This window comes from Bos indicus, chromosome 12, assembly GCF_029378745.1.
Source record: "Bos indicus isolate NIAB-ARS_2022 breed Sahiwal x Tharparkar chromosome 12, NIAB-ARS_B.indTharparkar_mat_pri_1.0, whole genome shotgun sequence".
Classification (NCBI taxonomy): Eukaryota; Metazoa; Chordata; class Mammalia; order Artiodactyla; family Bovidae; genus Bos; species Bos indicus.
The window spans coordinates 24,961,913-24,977,097 of NC_091771.1; the positions used below are offsets into that span (position 1 = coordinate 24,961,913).

Below are 15,185 nucleotides of genomic sequence, written 5' to 3' on the forward strand. Positions count from 1 at the left end.
GAACATCTTCTAAAGCTGAATATATGCTTGATGGGTGACTAAATCAAAACTGGACATTGAAATAAAAGTCCTTTACAAAATAAGCATCATAACCCTCAATAAGAATTAAATTAGGTAAATTACCCCTCTGAGGTACCTGATAACATTTATTCTTCAACCCACTGTCTTTACCCTCCAGGGCCCGACAGGGACACTAGAATAGACAGTGCTTGCTTACGTCCCTTCGCTAGTCCATCTAGGCTTGGCAGTCACCCTTGCCAGTTTATGGAGAGCTACATGAGGAGTAAAAAGATAGGAAGAGAAAAGTCTCAGGGAAGCGATTTACCAAACATGAAAATCTCTGGATTCTTCAGAACACTTAATCCTAACAGCATACCAGATTTATAAAACCAGTGTAGAAGCACTCTTAAAATAGAAAGACATTTGTAATACTCTCAACTAAAATTCCAGGCAAGCATGTCAGCCACAGTCAGCAGTAAATAAGTCTAACACATGGTCAGAAGGCAGGTTTATTCTTTAGAAAGTACTAGACTATATTACAAGCTACTACGTCTAAGAGAACCTAAATACACTTACATTCTAAAAAGTATGTCACCTATATCGCAGCAACACTAGTTTGACACAACCTGCAGAAAACCTGTAAAAATCACAACCGAGTCTGTTGATCAGGAGGTTAAATTCCGAAGGCGCTTTGGTTCTGAAACTCACTGCAGAGGAAGCACCATGGGTGGCTCCATGAGAGACACGTGCATGTACCTGAAACGAGGCCCACAGCAAGCTCAATACACGCCAAGGGCTTTGGTTTCATAAAATCTCACGTGGGCCCCAGAAAACCGTCTGGTAGTTTTAATGGAAAAGAATGAGCTGGCTGACTAGATGTACTCTGGAAAGTGTTAGTTGCTCAGCTATGCCTGACTCTTTGCACCCCCATGGACTATAGCCCACAAGATCCTCTCTCCACGGAATTCTCCAGGCAAGAATACTGGAGTAGGTAGCCATTCCCTTCTCCAGGGGATCTTCCCAACCCAGGGATTGAACCCAGGTCTTCTGCATTGCAGGCAGATTCTTTACTGAGCCACCTGCTACTCTCCAAGGTGACAAATTATAAATCTAGGCCCTGCCAAACTGATATTCTTGGTTTGACATGCGACCCTACTTTTCCAGCCCAGCACTACATACAATTTGTTCCGTTTTTTAATTCTGAAATTACTATCACTTACTAAAGTTTTAAGTAGTGAGCCTAGATAAGAGAATTTCTGGAACTTACTTTGAAGCCTTGTACTTCTCCCTGATTGCTTGCTGAGGTCGATGGGGTATACTGAGGCACGTTTTATGTAGCTCACTCAGGCAAGGCACGATTTCAGTTAATGAATAGCCTGTAAATGTGGCGAGGGTTTCTGGCTAATCAAGACAAAAGAAATTTGTATCATAGAGCTTGAAGATCTTAATATATGATATCAGAAATCTGAAGATAAAACTGTGAACTGAAGGGAGTTAATAGGTATACTTAGTAAGTATCCATGTTCATCTCAAAAGAAACCATAATCCTTCTTCAGAGCCTTTAGGAATAAGGTATTAGGAAGAACAGTCAGAGTTCTAAATTTGCTCATATCATACAATTATAAATGCCTAATTTAGGGGAAGTTTATTCTCTTATGAGCAGGATTTTCACCGGCCCCTGAAGAGCTTCAACTTACTTGAACACTCTATTTAGATAGAATATGGAAAGATTCTTAGCCAAATACAGAATAAGAAATAAGAATTTTAGAAAATAAAAGTAGATGCCCTGCTCTCTTAGCACAAAAGTGAACCTTCAGAACCAAATCTTAGGGGCCCATCTCTAATCCTGCCAGCTATCACGAGCCAAGAAGCAACAATAATTCCCTGTTCCCTTGAAAGCCTCATACAACCTCTGACCATCCTAACTGGACCGAGGTTCTTTTACATGGAGGGGAAGAGTCAACATCCTTTGCCTTGAAGTGGTCAGTGCTTACGCTACAAGGGCACTCCCTACGTACGTGTGGGCATTGGGGTTTCCAGGCCAGCTTCCACTGAATGAGCATGTCACCACCACCTCCTTGACTTCCTGCACCCTCTGCGCCCCAGTGAGCTAAGCCACAGAGTCCAAGCCATGAACACTGACCAGCTACATGTTGTAATCTGGGGGTTAGGCAACTAGTTCCTTATAAAACTAACTCTCCCTCCTAACAAGCTCACCAGTTTTAAGCCTTGAGTTACTAAATAGACCTGAGGCCTTGAGGATCATCTTGTTGGTTAATCACTTGTTGTTGTTTAATCACTAAGTCTCTTTGGCAACCCCATGGATTGCAGCCTGCCAGGCTCCTCTGTCCATGGCATCTCCCAGGTAATAATACTGGAGTGGGTTGCCATTTCCTTCTCCAGGGGATCGTCCCAACCCAAGGATCGAACCCACATTTCCTGCACTGCAGGATACTTTATCACTGAGCCTCCTGGGAAGCCCAAGGATCATCTAGAAAGAATCAGTTAGAATCTTACCCAGAAGTGCCTGTTCACAGTGTAGTTTGCCAGGCAATAAGCAGCTGCAGCTATCAGTGAAGGAAGGTATTTCAAGAACGGGTCAGCTTCAAGGAGACTCAGTTCTGCTACATACTAAGCACAAGAAAGAAAGTCTCATTGGAATTAGGAATCTGGCTAAGGTTCCAAGTAAACCTAGAAATGTCAAGGGAACAAACTGTCATCTTTGTTCAATGTGTATCTAGTGATAAGCACAGAAATAGATGCTCAAAAGTATTCACTGAGTCAATAATCACCATGCCTGTCCATAACCAGAATAACATCCAGGTTTTAATACATTTAATTACAAGTAAATCTCAATATTGTATAGGCAAGGATCAATATTTGGCCTATCTATACAGTGTACGTGATAGGTTACCTGTACTAGTACTGCAGGTTTATGCTGGTCAAATAGCATTCCTCTAGCCACTGGAGAAGGCAATGGCACCCCACTCCAGTACTCTTGCCTGGAAAATCCCATGGACAGAGGAGCCTGGTAGGCTGCAGTCCATGGGGTCGCTAAGAGTCGGATACGACTGGGCGACTTCACTTTCACTTTTCACTTTCATGCATTGGAGAAGGAAATGGCAACCCATTCCAGTGTTCTTGCCTGGAGAATCCTAGGGACGGGAGAGCCTGGTAGGCTGCCGTCTATGGGGTCACACAGAGTCGGACACGACTGAAGTGACTTAGCAGCTAGCCACTGGAGTAGACTGGAGTCTTCAGTGAAAGGCAAAAATATGTCCATATTATAGCTATTAATTTATCAGGTGGGGGTGGGGAGGGATAAACTGGAAGATTTGGATTGACATATGCACACTACCACATATAAAACAGATAATTAATAACCTATTGTAGAGCACAGGGAAGTGGAAGTGAAAGTCACTCAGTTGTGTCTGACTCTTTGTGACCCCATGGACTATATAGTCCATGGAATTCTCCAGGCCAGAATACGGGAGTGGGTAGCCTGTCCCTTTTCCAGTGGATCAGGCAGATTCTTTCCCAACTGAGCTGTGAGGGATCACAGGGAACTCAACTCAATACTCTATAATGACCTACATAGGAATAGAATCTAAAAAAGGGTAGATACACATACATGTATAACTGACTCACTTTTCTATACAACAGAAACTAATACAGCATTGTAAATGAAGTATATTCCAGTAAAAAATCAATTAAAAATTTATCAGGCAAATGCATGTTCATTGGCTAGAACAGTACCAGGGGGGACTTATCAGATTAAAAGAAACATACTAGGAAATTTATAGAGATGTTCTTCTTGTTCTTTGCATAGCATATAAATACCAGATATATTAGATCATAGTGGATGGGAACCAGGTTTTCCAAACCAATACTTTAGTGACTCTAACTAAAATTCTAGGACTCCAAAATGACCAAATAGTGCTTCTTTACTTAACATGTTAGAATGAGATTAGAGCCAAATCAAACCATATTTATCTTGTTTCCTTTCTGTAAACCTAAGAGGTACTGCTTGCCTGTGGTCTGTATACAAGAGAATAGTTTCCAAGCTTACATTTTTTTTTTTTCTAAGACCTGTGGGTGATTAGCCAACCCACATCTGCCAAACATGATTAATGGAAACGTCTCGTTGCTTCTTCAAACATGAAGAAGTCATGTTCTTCAAATTAGTTCTCTTCCAATTGCTAAAAAGCTTTTCTGGGCCCAAGGCAAAGAACTGAAAAGGAAGGAAGAACTGAAGGAGGCTACTTGTTTTATCCAGTTGGCACTGAGGTTCTTGGAAGTCACGTGGCCTACCTTGGCCAGGTTCTCAGTCCTGATGCACACTCCTTGCCTCCTTAAGTACTGAAGGAGGAACTGGTTGGTAGTTGGCACTGTCAGATCAAAAGCCAGGACCTTCAGCAGCAGGTGTTCCATTCTCAGCAGTTGTCGTTTTGTGTAGGTATCATCCGTTATGTAGACAAACTCATCTACTTCGGGTGGATATATTTCTTCATATTTTCTACAAAAGGGAAGAGTTTGGGAAAGTGAAGCTTGGATCCTCTGACTCTCTTTCTTGTGCTATCCCAACCAGGCTTGTCACGTGGCCCTCGTAGACTTAAATATCACTTATAAATCATGAAATGGCACAGGTGTGAAAAAATACAGAGGCTTGTTTCCATAAGAGCATGAGTATGACAAGGATATGTCATACTTACTGCCCTGAGTAGTAAAGAGACAATTTTCAACTAGGGATTTTAGGTTTTGGCGTCTGATAAGCTGAAAGATTCTGAATGACAGACATGTGGGTAAATTCCTCTTAATTCTACAGACTCCATCTTGTAGAAAGGAACTTTATGTTGAACATGATGATAGGGAGAAGAGAAAAAAAAACCTCCTTAGGCCTTAGATTTTTTTTTTTTAAAGATTGTACCCAGCTTTTTCTATTGAATTAGCAAAAGATGCTATGTATCCGAGAGAAAGATAATGATTTCACTGGTATCAATTCTTTGCTTTTGCTTTTGCTTCTCCTTTCCACAGGGAAATTTTTGCAAAATTATAGTAATTACTAAGTATAAAGTCTGAGACCAGAAGAATAGAAAGGAAACTACTATTCACCATCAGGTAACTTATTTAAAAGAAACTTAGTCACAACCCCAGTGCTTTTCTACACAAATAAGGCTTCCCTGTTGGCTCAGATGGTAAACAATCTGCTTTCAATGCAGGAGACCCGGATTTGATTCCTGGGTTAGGAAGACCCCCTGGAGAAGGGAATGGCTACCCACTTCAGTATTCTTGCCTGAGGATCCCATGGACAAAGGAGCCTGGTGGGCCACAGTACTTGGGGTCGCAAATAGTTGGACCCAACTAACACTTTTACTTTTAGCCACAACCCAAACCTTTTCTACACAAATAGATATTGTTATGAATGACTGATAGTAACAGAAATTAGCTAAAATAGTTTATTCACTGTAACCAAATAAACTGGGTTATTATGAGTCATTTGCTATAGCCTGGAGAAGGCTTACATAAACCCAAATCTCTTTAAACGGGGCTTTTACTCACTGTAGAATACAGCCAAAAGACTATACTACAAAATAATTGAACTAGATTCTGAATTTGAGCTGATGGTTGCCTTAGTCATGATACTGAACTTGTTAAGAGGATCTTCAACATCCAAGTTGAAGAGTGAACATGTGGTGAGATTCAGTTTCTCAGTAAACACTGTAAAAAGAATGATATTTTATCAAAGGAGGCATGAGTAAGTTTTAATTATCAAGCACTGTATTTCTCCAATAAATGGGAACAGAAATCAAGTGTTTAGACAGGCTGACATTTCACGATATTTGAGCTGAAGGACTTACGAAGCCAGGAGAATAGCTGCTGTTCCTACAAGCTGCAGTTTCCCTCTAAGAACAGACATGCAGGAAAGAAACCTGTCCAGGAAGTTGACAGCCAGGTAGAGGGTCTCTGCGCGGAGCTTGTACTCTTCTCCGACCTCAGCCAGCCAGTCCACCAGAATGGTCCGCATGCTTTCTGTGATGTCTGGTTGTTTCCTCATGTAGTGTGCCTTGGGCCTGTGTCTGATCTGTTTGGGGAGAGAGTTTTTTGATGTTTAAATGGTTGTTATCTTAGAAGGATCGCTCCACAGTACAGTTGCTATTTTTAAAAAGCTCATGAGCAGAGGTTAGCAGGAAACTCAGTCAAAAGCCAGAGAAATCTGTACGTCATGATATGGAACAAAGGGTGCAATTCTGGTTCTGTAATGCAATTTAGTTAACGAGTAACTTCAAGGAGGGGGGACATGGCAATAATGGTTCTTCCCAAGAGTGAAATACTTAATATACAAACCCTTTTGAGACATAGATTAATAGTCCAAGTAACTGCTACTCACCACACCCAACTATTATTTTTCATAAACGTTCTCATGTTTAGATGTCACAAGAATGCCATTTGCTAGTGGTCATGGCCAAGAGCATATAACTATGTTAATACAGAGTGCTTCAGGTGCTGGGAATTGAAGGAGAAGTTGGAAAAACTCACTTCAGCTTCTCTAAGGTACTGATGAATTTCTTCAGCATATTCAGTCACATTTATCACATCTGTACCAAAATCTGATGCATCTTCAGACTGAGAGTGGAGAGATGAATCTACCAGCATAGGGGAAACTGCAGGGGGTTCAACATTATCAGGTAAGACATTTCATTTCAAAACTAGTTCCATCCACTAACCCTCTACAGGCAGCTGTGAAAACAGTTACTATTCCAGGGAGTTCTCTTGCTAGTTCTATGCTACTGAACAGTACAGGCGATTACAAAGACAGGGTACCGTCAGCCATGGGCGAGTCCCATTACCTGTGTTAAAATCCAACAGGAAGTGAAGGTCTGACTTGAGTGCGCTGGTGTCCACTTCATACGCATCCTCTAATGCCATCCCCTTTCGCCCTGGGCAGCTATCTCTGTTCCCCTGTTCAGGCTCATCCATGTAGATGTCAAATCCTTGCTTGGCAGGTGCCTGAACCCTACTGTCAGACAGCGCTTTCTTTCCAGCTGGAGGGTAGACATTTTCTGATCCAGAGAAACACCTGAGTGTGGTGAGCTCCTAGAAAAGGATGAAGTTTTTGTGTTAGAGGCTTACCCCAGAGCCCGCATAGGTGCTGAGAACCCATGTGACTCAAACCAGCAGGCTGGAAAGATGAGAGCAATCTGAATTTGAAATATCCATGTCTGCAACTGAATTTCAGAACCTGAAACTTCCAAAGGATTACTTTGCCCTTATCTTTGTCTATATGTGACATCTGGGGAAGGAGCTAACCTAAGATTTGTCATCTTCCTCACGTATGTATCAAAGGAATGCAAAATTATAGAAAAAAAGCAAAATTACAGCTCTCCTCCAAAGTGAACTAGGCACCACATGTTGGGGGCGGGGGGGACTGTAAATCAGCTTTTTGCTTGTAGCATGCCAGGTTTTATAACCACCATGCAAGGTTCTTGACACATAGTTACAGAGTCCTCCTTAAAGTCAACTTTTAGTCAACAGGCTCCTGGAAAGGGCCCATTTATACACAGTTATTCAGAAACATGATGCTTTTAGAAATGTGTACTATGAGTTAATTCTCCTACAAGCTATGGAACACTATTGTATGACATAATGAGAAACAGAAATGAAATTCTAGACATTTTTAAAAGTACAATCAACAGCATTTTCTCAGCAAATTAGATGTGGGGTGGAAGAAAAAGAAGAGTCAAGGATGACAAAGTTTTGGGGTTAAATAATGAGAAGAATAGATATTCCACTTACTGAAATGAGGAAGACTTTGGGAAGAGCAGGTTGGGGCTGGAGTCAGTGTTTGGTTTCACCTAAGTTTGAGATGCCTACTGCATGATCCAAGTGGAGATGTCAAGTAGATAGCTAACTTGAGCCTGAAACTTAGCTGAGAGTTCCAGACCAGAGACAGAAGAAGGAATCATCAACAGAAAGATGGTATTTGTTGCCAGGAGACTTGAACAGATTGTGAAGGGAGTGAGTGCCAATTCAGATCAAATACTAAGCTCTAGCACACTCTAACTTTCAGAGAGTGGATGAAGAAGAACCAAGATAATGAGGTGTGGCCAGTAAGCAAGATGAGAAACCAGAAGAGAGCTATGTTCTCTGGGCTAAGTCAGAAGAAACTACTTCAAGAAAGAGAGAATGACCAATAATGTCAAACGCTGCCATTCAGATAAGTAAGGAAAGGATTGCGAATTGAGTCAAAGAGAGGGACTTCCCAGGTGGTCCAGTGGCTAAGACTCTACACTCCCAGTGCAGGGGACCTGGATTCAATCCCTGGTCAGTAAACTAGACCCTGCATGCCTCAGCTAAGAGTTTGCATGCTGCAACTGAAGAACTGCATGCCACAACTAAGACCCATTGCAGCCAAATAGATAATAATTTTTAAACAAATATTTACAACTTTAAATAAGAATTGAGTCAAAGAGAACAGAAGAAGAAATCGAGATAGAGTATTTGTTCAACAAATACTTGCATGCGACCCTGGCCAGGCATGATTTTTCTAAACACTGGGAGTACAGCAGAAAACCTGACATCACAAATGCCCATCCTAATAGAGTTTATAGTAGAAAAATTCTCAAGAAATACTGCCATAAATGGGACAGTTGCTGTAAAGAGCTTTGTCATTGAAAGGTTTTTAAGATTGGAAAAAAAAAAAAAATCACAATATATTTGCATTTGGGTTTGACCCAGTAGAGAAGAGAAAACTAGGAAGAGAAAGAAGAGCTGATGGAATGATATCCTTGAAGAGGCAAGAGTGCATCAGGTGTGCCTCACACATGGGGTGCACCTTGCGTAAGAGCAGGAATACATAGGTCACGCAGCAGGAGGAGGGTGGCAGGGTATACGATACATGGGGGCATGTGGAAACTCTTACAGTTGCATCTATATTTTTAGGAAAATAGGATATAAAGTTATAAGCTGAGAGGCAGGACGGAGATAGAGGCTTTAACGGATAAAGAGAGAAGGGAAAGTATAAAATAAAAGATTTCTGTAGGACGGTTGTAGAGGAATCTAACCGGGAAATGCAGAGGCAGCACCAAGCTACATAGAGGGTAACTAACAGTTATGAATTCACAGTGAAACCACGAAGCACACAGGGTAACTGCCCATTCAGGAGAGGCGTTAGACTTCGTGTTTTATTTATTTATTTATTTTTAATTGGAGGATATTTGCTTTCCAATTTGTGTTGGTTTCTGCCATACATCAACATGAATCAGCCACAGGCATACATATGTCCCCTCCCGCTTGAACCTCCCTCCTACCTCCCGCCTCATCCCAGCCCTCTAGGTTGTCACAGAACACTGGGTTTGAGCTCCCTGCGTCACACAGCAAATTCCCACCAGCTCTCTATTTTACATAAGGTAATGTACATGTTTCAGTGCTACTCTTTCTATTCATCCCACTCTCTCCTTCCCCCACTCTGTTAGACTTCACGTTTAAAGAAGTACACCACGTCGCTAAGCAAATTAAGTTTGTTAAAACCACCTTTACTCAGTTTTTTCCAAAGCTTGAAACAGATTACTTTGGGTAATTTTCTCCCACTAACCAGATGCCACCAAGACACAAATGACTTGTGCCATTGTGTAGAAGAGGAGTAGGAGTAGTCAGTAGATGAGGAGAAGCTTCTGATCTGGCCTCCATCATGACTTTTGTTTGGGTGGGAAGGCTTTCTCAAACCTCTCAAATTTTCTCACCTGTAAAATGGAAAGGATACCTGCCACCTACTCCACTATACTACCGCCAATGTCGTTCCACCACAGAAGCTGGTGTAGTAACAGACTTGAGGAAGTTTTTTTGCTGTTGTTGTTTTAATCTCAAAATGCATTCTTAAGGATCCAAACTCCTTATTTGCATTTTAAGTGTTGAATTTATTTACCCTCTGTTTACATTCTGTTAAGGGAGGTACCTATGATTAATTAAGCACAAGCAACCAGACATCAGATGGCCCACGATCTTTTGCCCAACTGTCCCCAGTCCTGGGGAGAAGCTGACTTTCAAAGCACACATTTGGAAGTAATCTAGTATACTGTGATCCAATCCTGATTCTAACACCATCACCAATGAACTTAAAGGTTATCCGAGATGCTTCAGGCACAGCCTAGGTCGATCTGAATACCATTCTGATCTAGAGAAACACCAGTACCACAAGTTTATTTTGGAGAAAGAAATCACAAACCACTCCAGTATTCCTGCCTGGGAAGTTCCATGGATACAGAAGCTTGGCAGGCTACAGTCCATGGGGTCGCAAAGAGTCGGACACAACTTAGCAACTGAACAATAATAGTTTATTCTGGTGCATTCACAATGTCCTTTTAGCCCAGAACTTAGGTGCTTCCCTGGTGGCTCAGAGGGTAAAGCGTCTACCTGCCGTGCCAGAGACCCAGGTTCAATCCCTGGGTCAGGAAGATCCCCTGGAGAAGGAAATGGCAACCCTCTCCAGTATTCTTGCCTGGAGAATCCCATGGATGGAGGAGCCTGATAGGCTACAGTCCACAGGGTCACAAAGAGTCGGACACGACTGAGCGACTTCACTTTCACTTTCTTTTAAGTGACTTTACACATATTTGACTTAAACAGTTCCTAATAACAAAGAAAATTATTCAATATTGCTAGCTGAAAAAGGATCATTTAAAAAATCAGTGCCCCTATAGGCCAGATTCCAGGGCTGAATACTCAAGGGGAGTTTGTGCAGAAAATCTCAAGAGATCCCACTTCCCACCAAGACACGAGGGCCTTTCCAGCTCTTCCCAGGCATTACCTGGCCACAGGTCCTCCGGTACTGCCCATTCTCAGTTAGCACTCCTAGTACTGTTCTTTGTGGCGGATCCTGGCCCAACTGGCCTCTGGTTATCATCTGACAGGCATCAGGACCTCGGGACACTGGAGCCAGCACTACTCCACTCTTGGAGCTGCTGAGATGCATAGCCTCAGTCTCCACAGCTTACTGCTGTCAAGGAAGAAGAAACAGACAAGCCGGTGAGTCAGCCTCTTCCCCAAGGATCCAAGGATGCTGAGACTCTCTAGAAGACAGAGCCCTGTGACACATGATCTTCCTTGCAGTTATTAGGTTTGAAAGGGCCTGAGCCACAGTGCAAGTGATCAAAGCCGCTTTAAACCAAAACGGTGATTTGAATCTCTCCAGCCTTTCTTCCAATACCTGGCTGATGGCTGGAAGGAGAGAGGAATATGACAAACCTCTAAGCCAAGATACTAACCCCCACATTAGTGGGGAGTCCAAACCTACAAGCCCGGGTCTTTCCTAGCTGTGATGCTTATCCATTACTCCACCACCCCCTTCCCTGCAAACCAGTGACCCAGGATACATCACTGTGGGAAAGTACGTCCCCTTCTCAAGAGACAAGCAGAGTGCTCTTCCGCGGCCTTCCTCCCACAAGACAGAAGGCCCCCAAATCTGCTTGGAACCCACAGCGGACCTCGCTCTTCTCACTCTTATCTCTTTACACATAAGTCTCGAACAATTAGTAAATGCACACGAGGATTGGGAATAAGGGTCCGCTGAAAGGGGCGGGGCCGGGGCGGGGCGGGGCGGAAGGGGACGGAGGTGTTAATAGATTCTAGCCGGGGCGCTGGGCTCCCAGCGTCTGCAGCCCAGCTCAGAGCTAATTACTTTCAACTCCCCCCGCCCTCCGCCGGCCCCCGCGTCTGTTGAATCGGCCAATCAGCGCAGCTCCCGGGCCTCGCGGGGGCCGTTTCCATGCCAACCGCAGGGGGGCGTGCGCGCTCTGCGGCCTCATCTCTATGGCGACCTCCTCACCCGACACGCTCTGGGAGGTCGCACCGCGACCCCCGGGCGTTCAGGGCTGGGTGGGGCCAACCGGCGGCGGCCCTGGGCTCCTCCTAAGCGGCCCTGCCCGGGCGTGCCCGGGCGGGCAGCCGCCCTGGGCGCCCACGCCCCCACTGTGGCCGGTGTCTGTAAGGGAGGAATACCCGCCCCGTGATGGCCGGGGTTTGGAAGGGACTGTTTTTACTTGAACCAGTTCCCCCAACAGCCGCTAACTCCTCCCGCTAACGTCTTTTCCGCGGCCCGCTCCTGAGAACCTTGGCCCGGGAGGGCGACGCGGGGCCCTCGGGGCTGCTGAGGCCGTGGCGCCTTGACCGCGCCGGGCAGACAGCGCGGCTCACTTCCCTTTTCCCCAGCTCACACACCTAAGCGTACTCCCAAAGAGAGGCCAAGTGGCAGCCAGCGGACCTCTGGTTGGAGTCGCGCCTCTTCGTCCGTGGTGGCGGCGTGTCCTCCTCGGTCATTTTGGGTCCTTGCGCACCGGAGGCCACGCCTGGCCGGCCTGGGTTCAGGTGCATGTAACCCGACAGGGCGGGAGAGGAGACTGGGGTTTTAGGGTCGCACGTGGTGCTCTCAGTCCCAAGAAGAGAGACCTTCCTCGACGGTTCCGGCAGCCCCAGCGTGAAGCTGGCCCAGGAAGAGGAAGGAACGCGAGTGGCAGCGACGGGGTCTGGGACGTTGAGGGGGGATAGCGGGGAGGCTGGGAACTAGGGACTGGGCAGGTGGCCTGGCCACGTGGGAAGGAAATCCTTGGATCCGGGGTCCGCAGCAAGGTAGGGTGGAAGCAGGGGGCCTAATCTGGGGGTAAGAGGTGAGGGTAGGGAGAAGGGGCCTTGGCCAAGCAGGAAGGGAAGAGGGGTCCTTGGAAACTAGGGAGCCCTGGAACTTCCAGAGGTAACTAGAGAGCCAGGTATAAGAATCTTTACCTTTATTATTTTTTGAAAATGTTCTTGTGCACACACACACGCACGTTATATATATGTTACTGCTTTTGTCTGTTTTTAATTTTTAACTTCCCATCTCTAAGTTCCCATCCATAAAACAGATTTTGGAAACCATTCAAATGGTCGTTTTAAGAACTGGTTATTTCCTTCTTCCTTGTTTTGAATGAAAATAATTGCTAATCTTACACCTCTCCCAATTTTTTCTTAAGTATTCTTTATTAATGGGTTCACCCAGCGATCTGTGTATGCATTGCTTTAATGGGAAAATTGAAGTATTCTACAGGAAGTGAGGATGAAAGCGATTGAGTCAGGTGTTAAGAGGCAGTTAGGAGGCATCTTGCAAATCACTCCTGGATGCCCAAGGAAAGTAGAAATGGATTTTAATGTGAAACTAACTTCTATACTTTTATTACCCACTTTCATTCATTGGGAAGCAGCGATCCTTTTGCACCCTGGAATTCCTATGCCTTAGGATATGAAGGCAACACAGGAGCTCTGGTAACAACTCAAATTGTGGCAACATATGTAGGCAGGCACCAAATGGTTGGTTTTGCAAGGTGCTGCTATCTGGTGAGGAAAAGAGCCTTCTGCCCCCTTCTCATCTGGTGCTGCTTTTGGAAGTCTTCTGGGGAGGCTTCCACCATCTGACCACACTCTTGTGACTTCTGGGGACTCTGAAGGTGTCAGGGGTAGATTCTGTTAGGGACTCAGGAGTGGGTCTTTCCAAGAGCCAGGGTTACTTTGGCAGGAGCTAGAGGCTCAAACGATAGAGAATCTTCCTGTAACGCTGGAGACCCGGTTTGAGCCCTGGGTTGGGAAGATCCCCTGGAGAAGTAAATGGCTACCCACTCCAGTATTCTTGCCTGGAGAATTCCATGGACAGAGGAGCCTGGTGGACTCTAGTCCCTGGGGTCGCAAAGAGGTGGACGAGACTGAGTGCCTTTCACTTTCACTTCTGTGCCCTTCTGTGACCTGACGCTCTGTACATTCCTTTTGATATGATTTACTCGATCGAGGAAAGTGACCAGAAACCTCATACTCATCCTTTCTTCCAAAACAAAAGGAGCCAGTGCAATGTTTTTTCCTGGAGCCTGTCATTTTGATCCTCTTTTCTGAGACTGAAGCTCAAGTGGGAAAAGGGTAGCATTGGCCCCTGGCAGAGGCAGGTCTTTGAAATTGGCTGTCCTGACTCACACATCTGGTCAGGACCAGAAGAGGAGGCTACTAAGGGGTCTGTACCTCTCAGCTGTCTCTAGTCCAAAAAATGCCTTTTAAAGAGAAAAGAACTCTTAACCAGATGAGACCCTCTGATTATTTCATACCTGTCTTCCCCTACCCCTTCTCGTGTGAATTTTGTTGTTGCTATTCAGTGCCTTAGTCGTGTCCAACCCTCTTCGACCCCATGGACTGCAGCACGCCAGGCTTCCCTTTCCTTTACCAACTCCTGGAGTTTGCTCAAGTGAATAGCTGCAGCCTAATCCAACCTTAATGCATATGAAATATTATTAAATGTTACCATCTTTCTTCTTTCTCCATCCACTTTGTTAAACTTGACCAAGAGCACCAATATGTGGCTTATGAGTTTATTGTTGTACTGCCTTCGAATTCAGTATTAAATCACCACAGTTCTCTGGTGAGATCTTAAATTGGAGAGTAATTGAGGTGAACTTTATGCATTTTAAAAATATATGTATACATATAAATTCAGATGTTTATATAACTTGCGTAATACTTACACTTTTCCTGGGTTTTAAAAAAAATCATCATTAAATATTTGAACTAGTAATGATTCATGGCATAAAAACAAACTCAACTAATAAAATCACAATTTTTATAAAAAATGTAAATGGGAAGCTTGGCCTTATAATTAGGAAAAATTGGAGCAGAGAGAATACAAAGGACTTCCTCACAAATTATGCATTTTTAGTGAGACTCATTATTTTGCTATTAGTGTAGCAAAATCAGGATTAGAAATCAAAGTTGAGTAGATTTTCAAGGTCTGCATATTTTATATAACCTATCTGTTAATATATTGAGAAGTGAACAATACTTTTTATTATAAATACATCTTTAATGTCTAAAATATTTGGTATAGCTTATATGCTAATATAATACTTTCTTAGGTTAACAAATGACTTAGTCAGCACTTCCTGCCTGATATTCAGTGCTCAGCTGTTTTGGATGCTAGGGTTAATTTCCATAATAAGGATGACAGTTGAATTCTTTACTAGGGATTTTTAAAACCTCAAAGTTCTATTAAAACTGATTCCTCCCCGCTCCAAACTTCAATTCAAAGACAGTCTTTTCTGTTTGCCAGCAATTACCTGGCAGTTCAGAAGCTGTTATTACTTCTCTTCCATTTGCTCATTGTAGCTAGTAATTAACCTCCTGTT

At 43.9% G+C, this 15,185-nt stretch overlaps 1 protein-coding gene across 6 annotated transcripts; it reads right to left on the reverse strand.

The window, feature by feature from the left end:
* Positions 1 to 491: 491 nt before the first annotated feature.
* Positions 492 to 11,612, reverse strand: CCNA1 (cyclin A1). Of its 6 annotated transcripts, none has more exons than XM_019971396.2 (9): positions 11,375 to 11,612; positions 10,805 to 10,990; positions 6,849 to 7,095; positions 6,538 to 6,662; positions 5,859 to 6,082; positions 4,312 to 4,516; positions 2,518 to 2,631; positions 1,268 to 1,401; positions 492 to 756 (listed from the first exon to the last, which is right to left on the reverse strand). In XM_019971396.2, exons 2-9 carry the CDS (start codon positions 10,967 to 10,969, stop codon positions 705 to 707), a joined length of 1,266 nt encoding a protein of 421 aa, XP_019826955.1. In that variant the 5' UTR covers positions 10,970 to 10,990; positions 11,375 to 11,612; the 3' UTR covers positions 492 to 704. The 6 variants fall into 6 exon arrangements, with proteins under 6 accessions (XP_019826955.1, XP_019826954.1, XP_019826957.1 ...); XM_019971395.2 differs by having other exon boundaries at positions 10,805 to 10,993; XM_019971398.2 differs by having other exon boundaries at positions 10,805 to 10,993; positions 11,370 to 11,612.
* Positions 11,613 to 15,185: the final 3,573 nt, after the last annotated feature.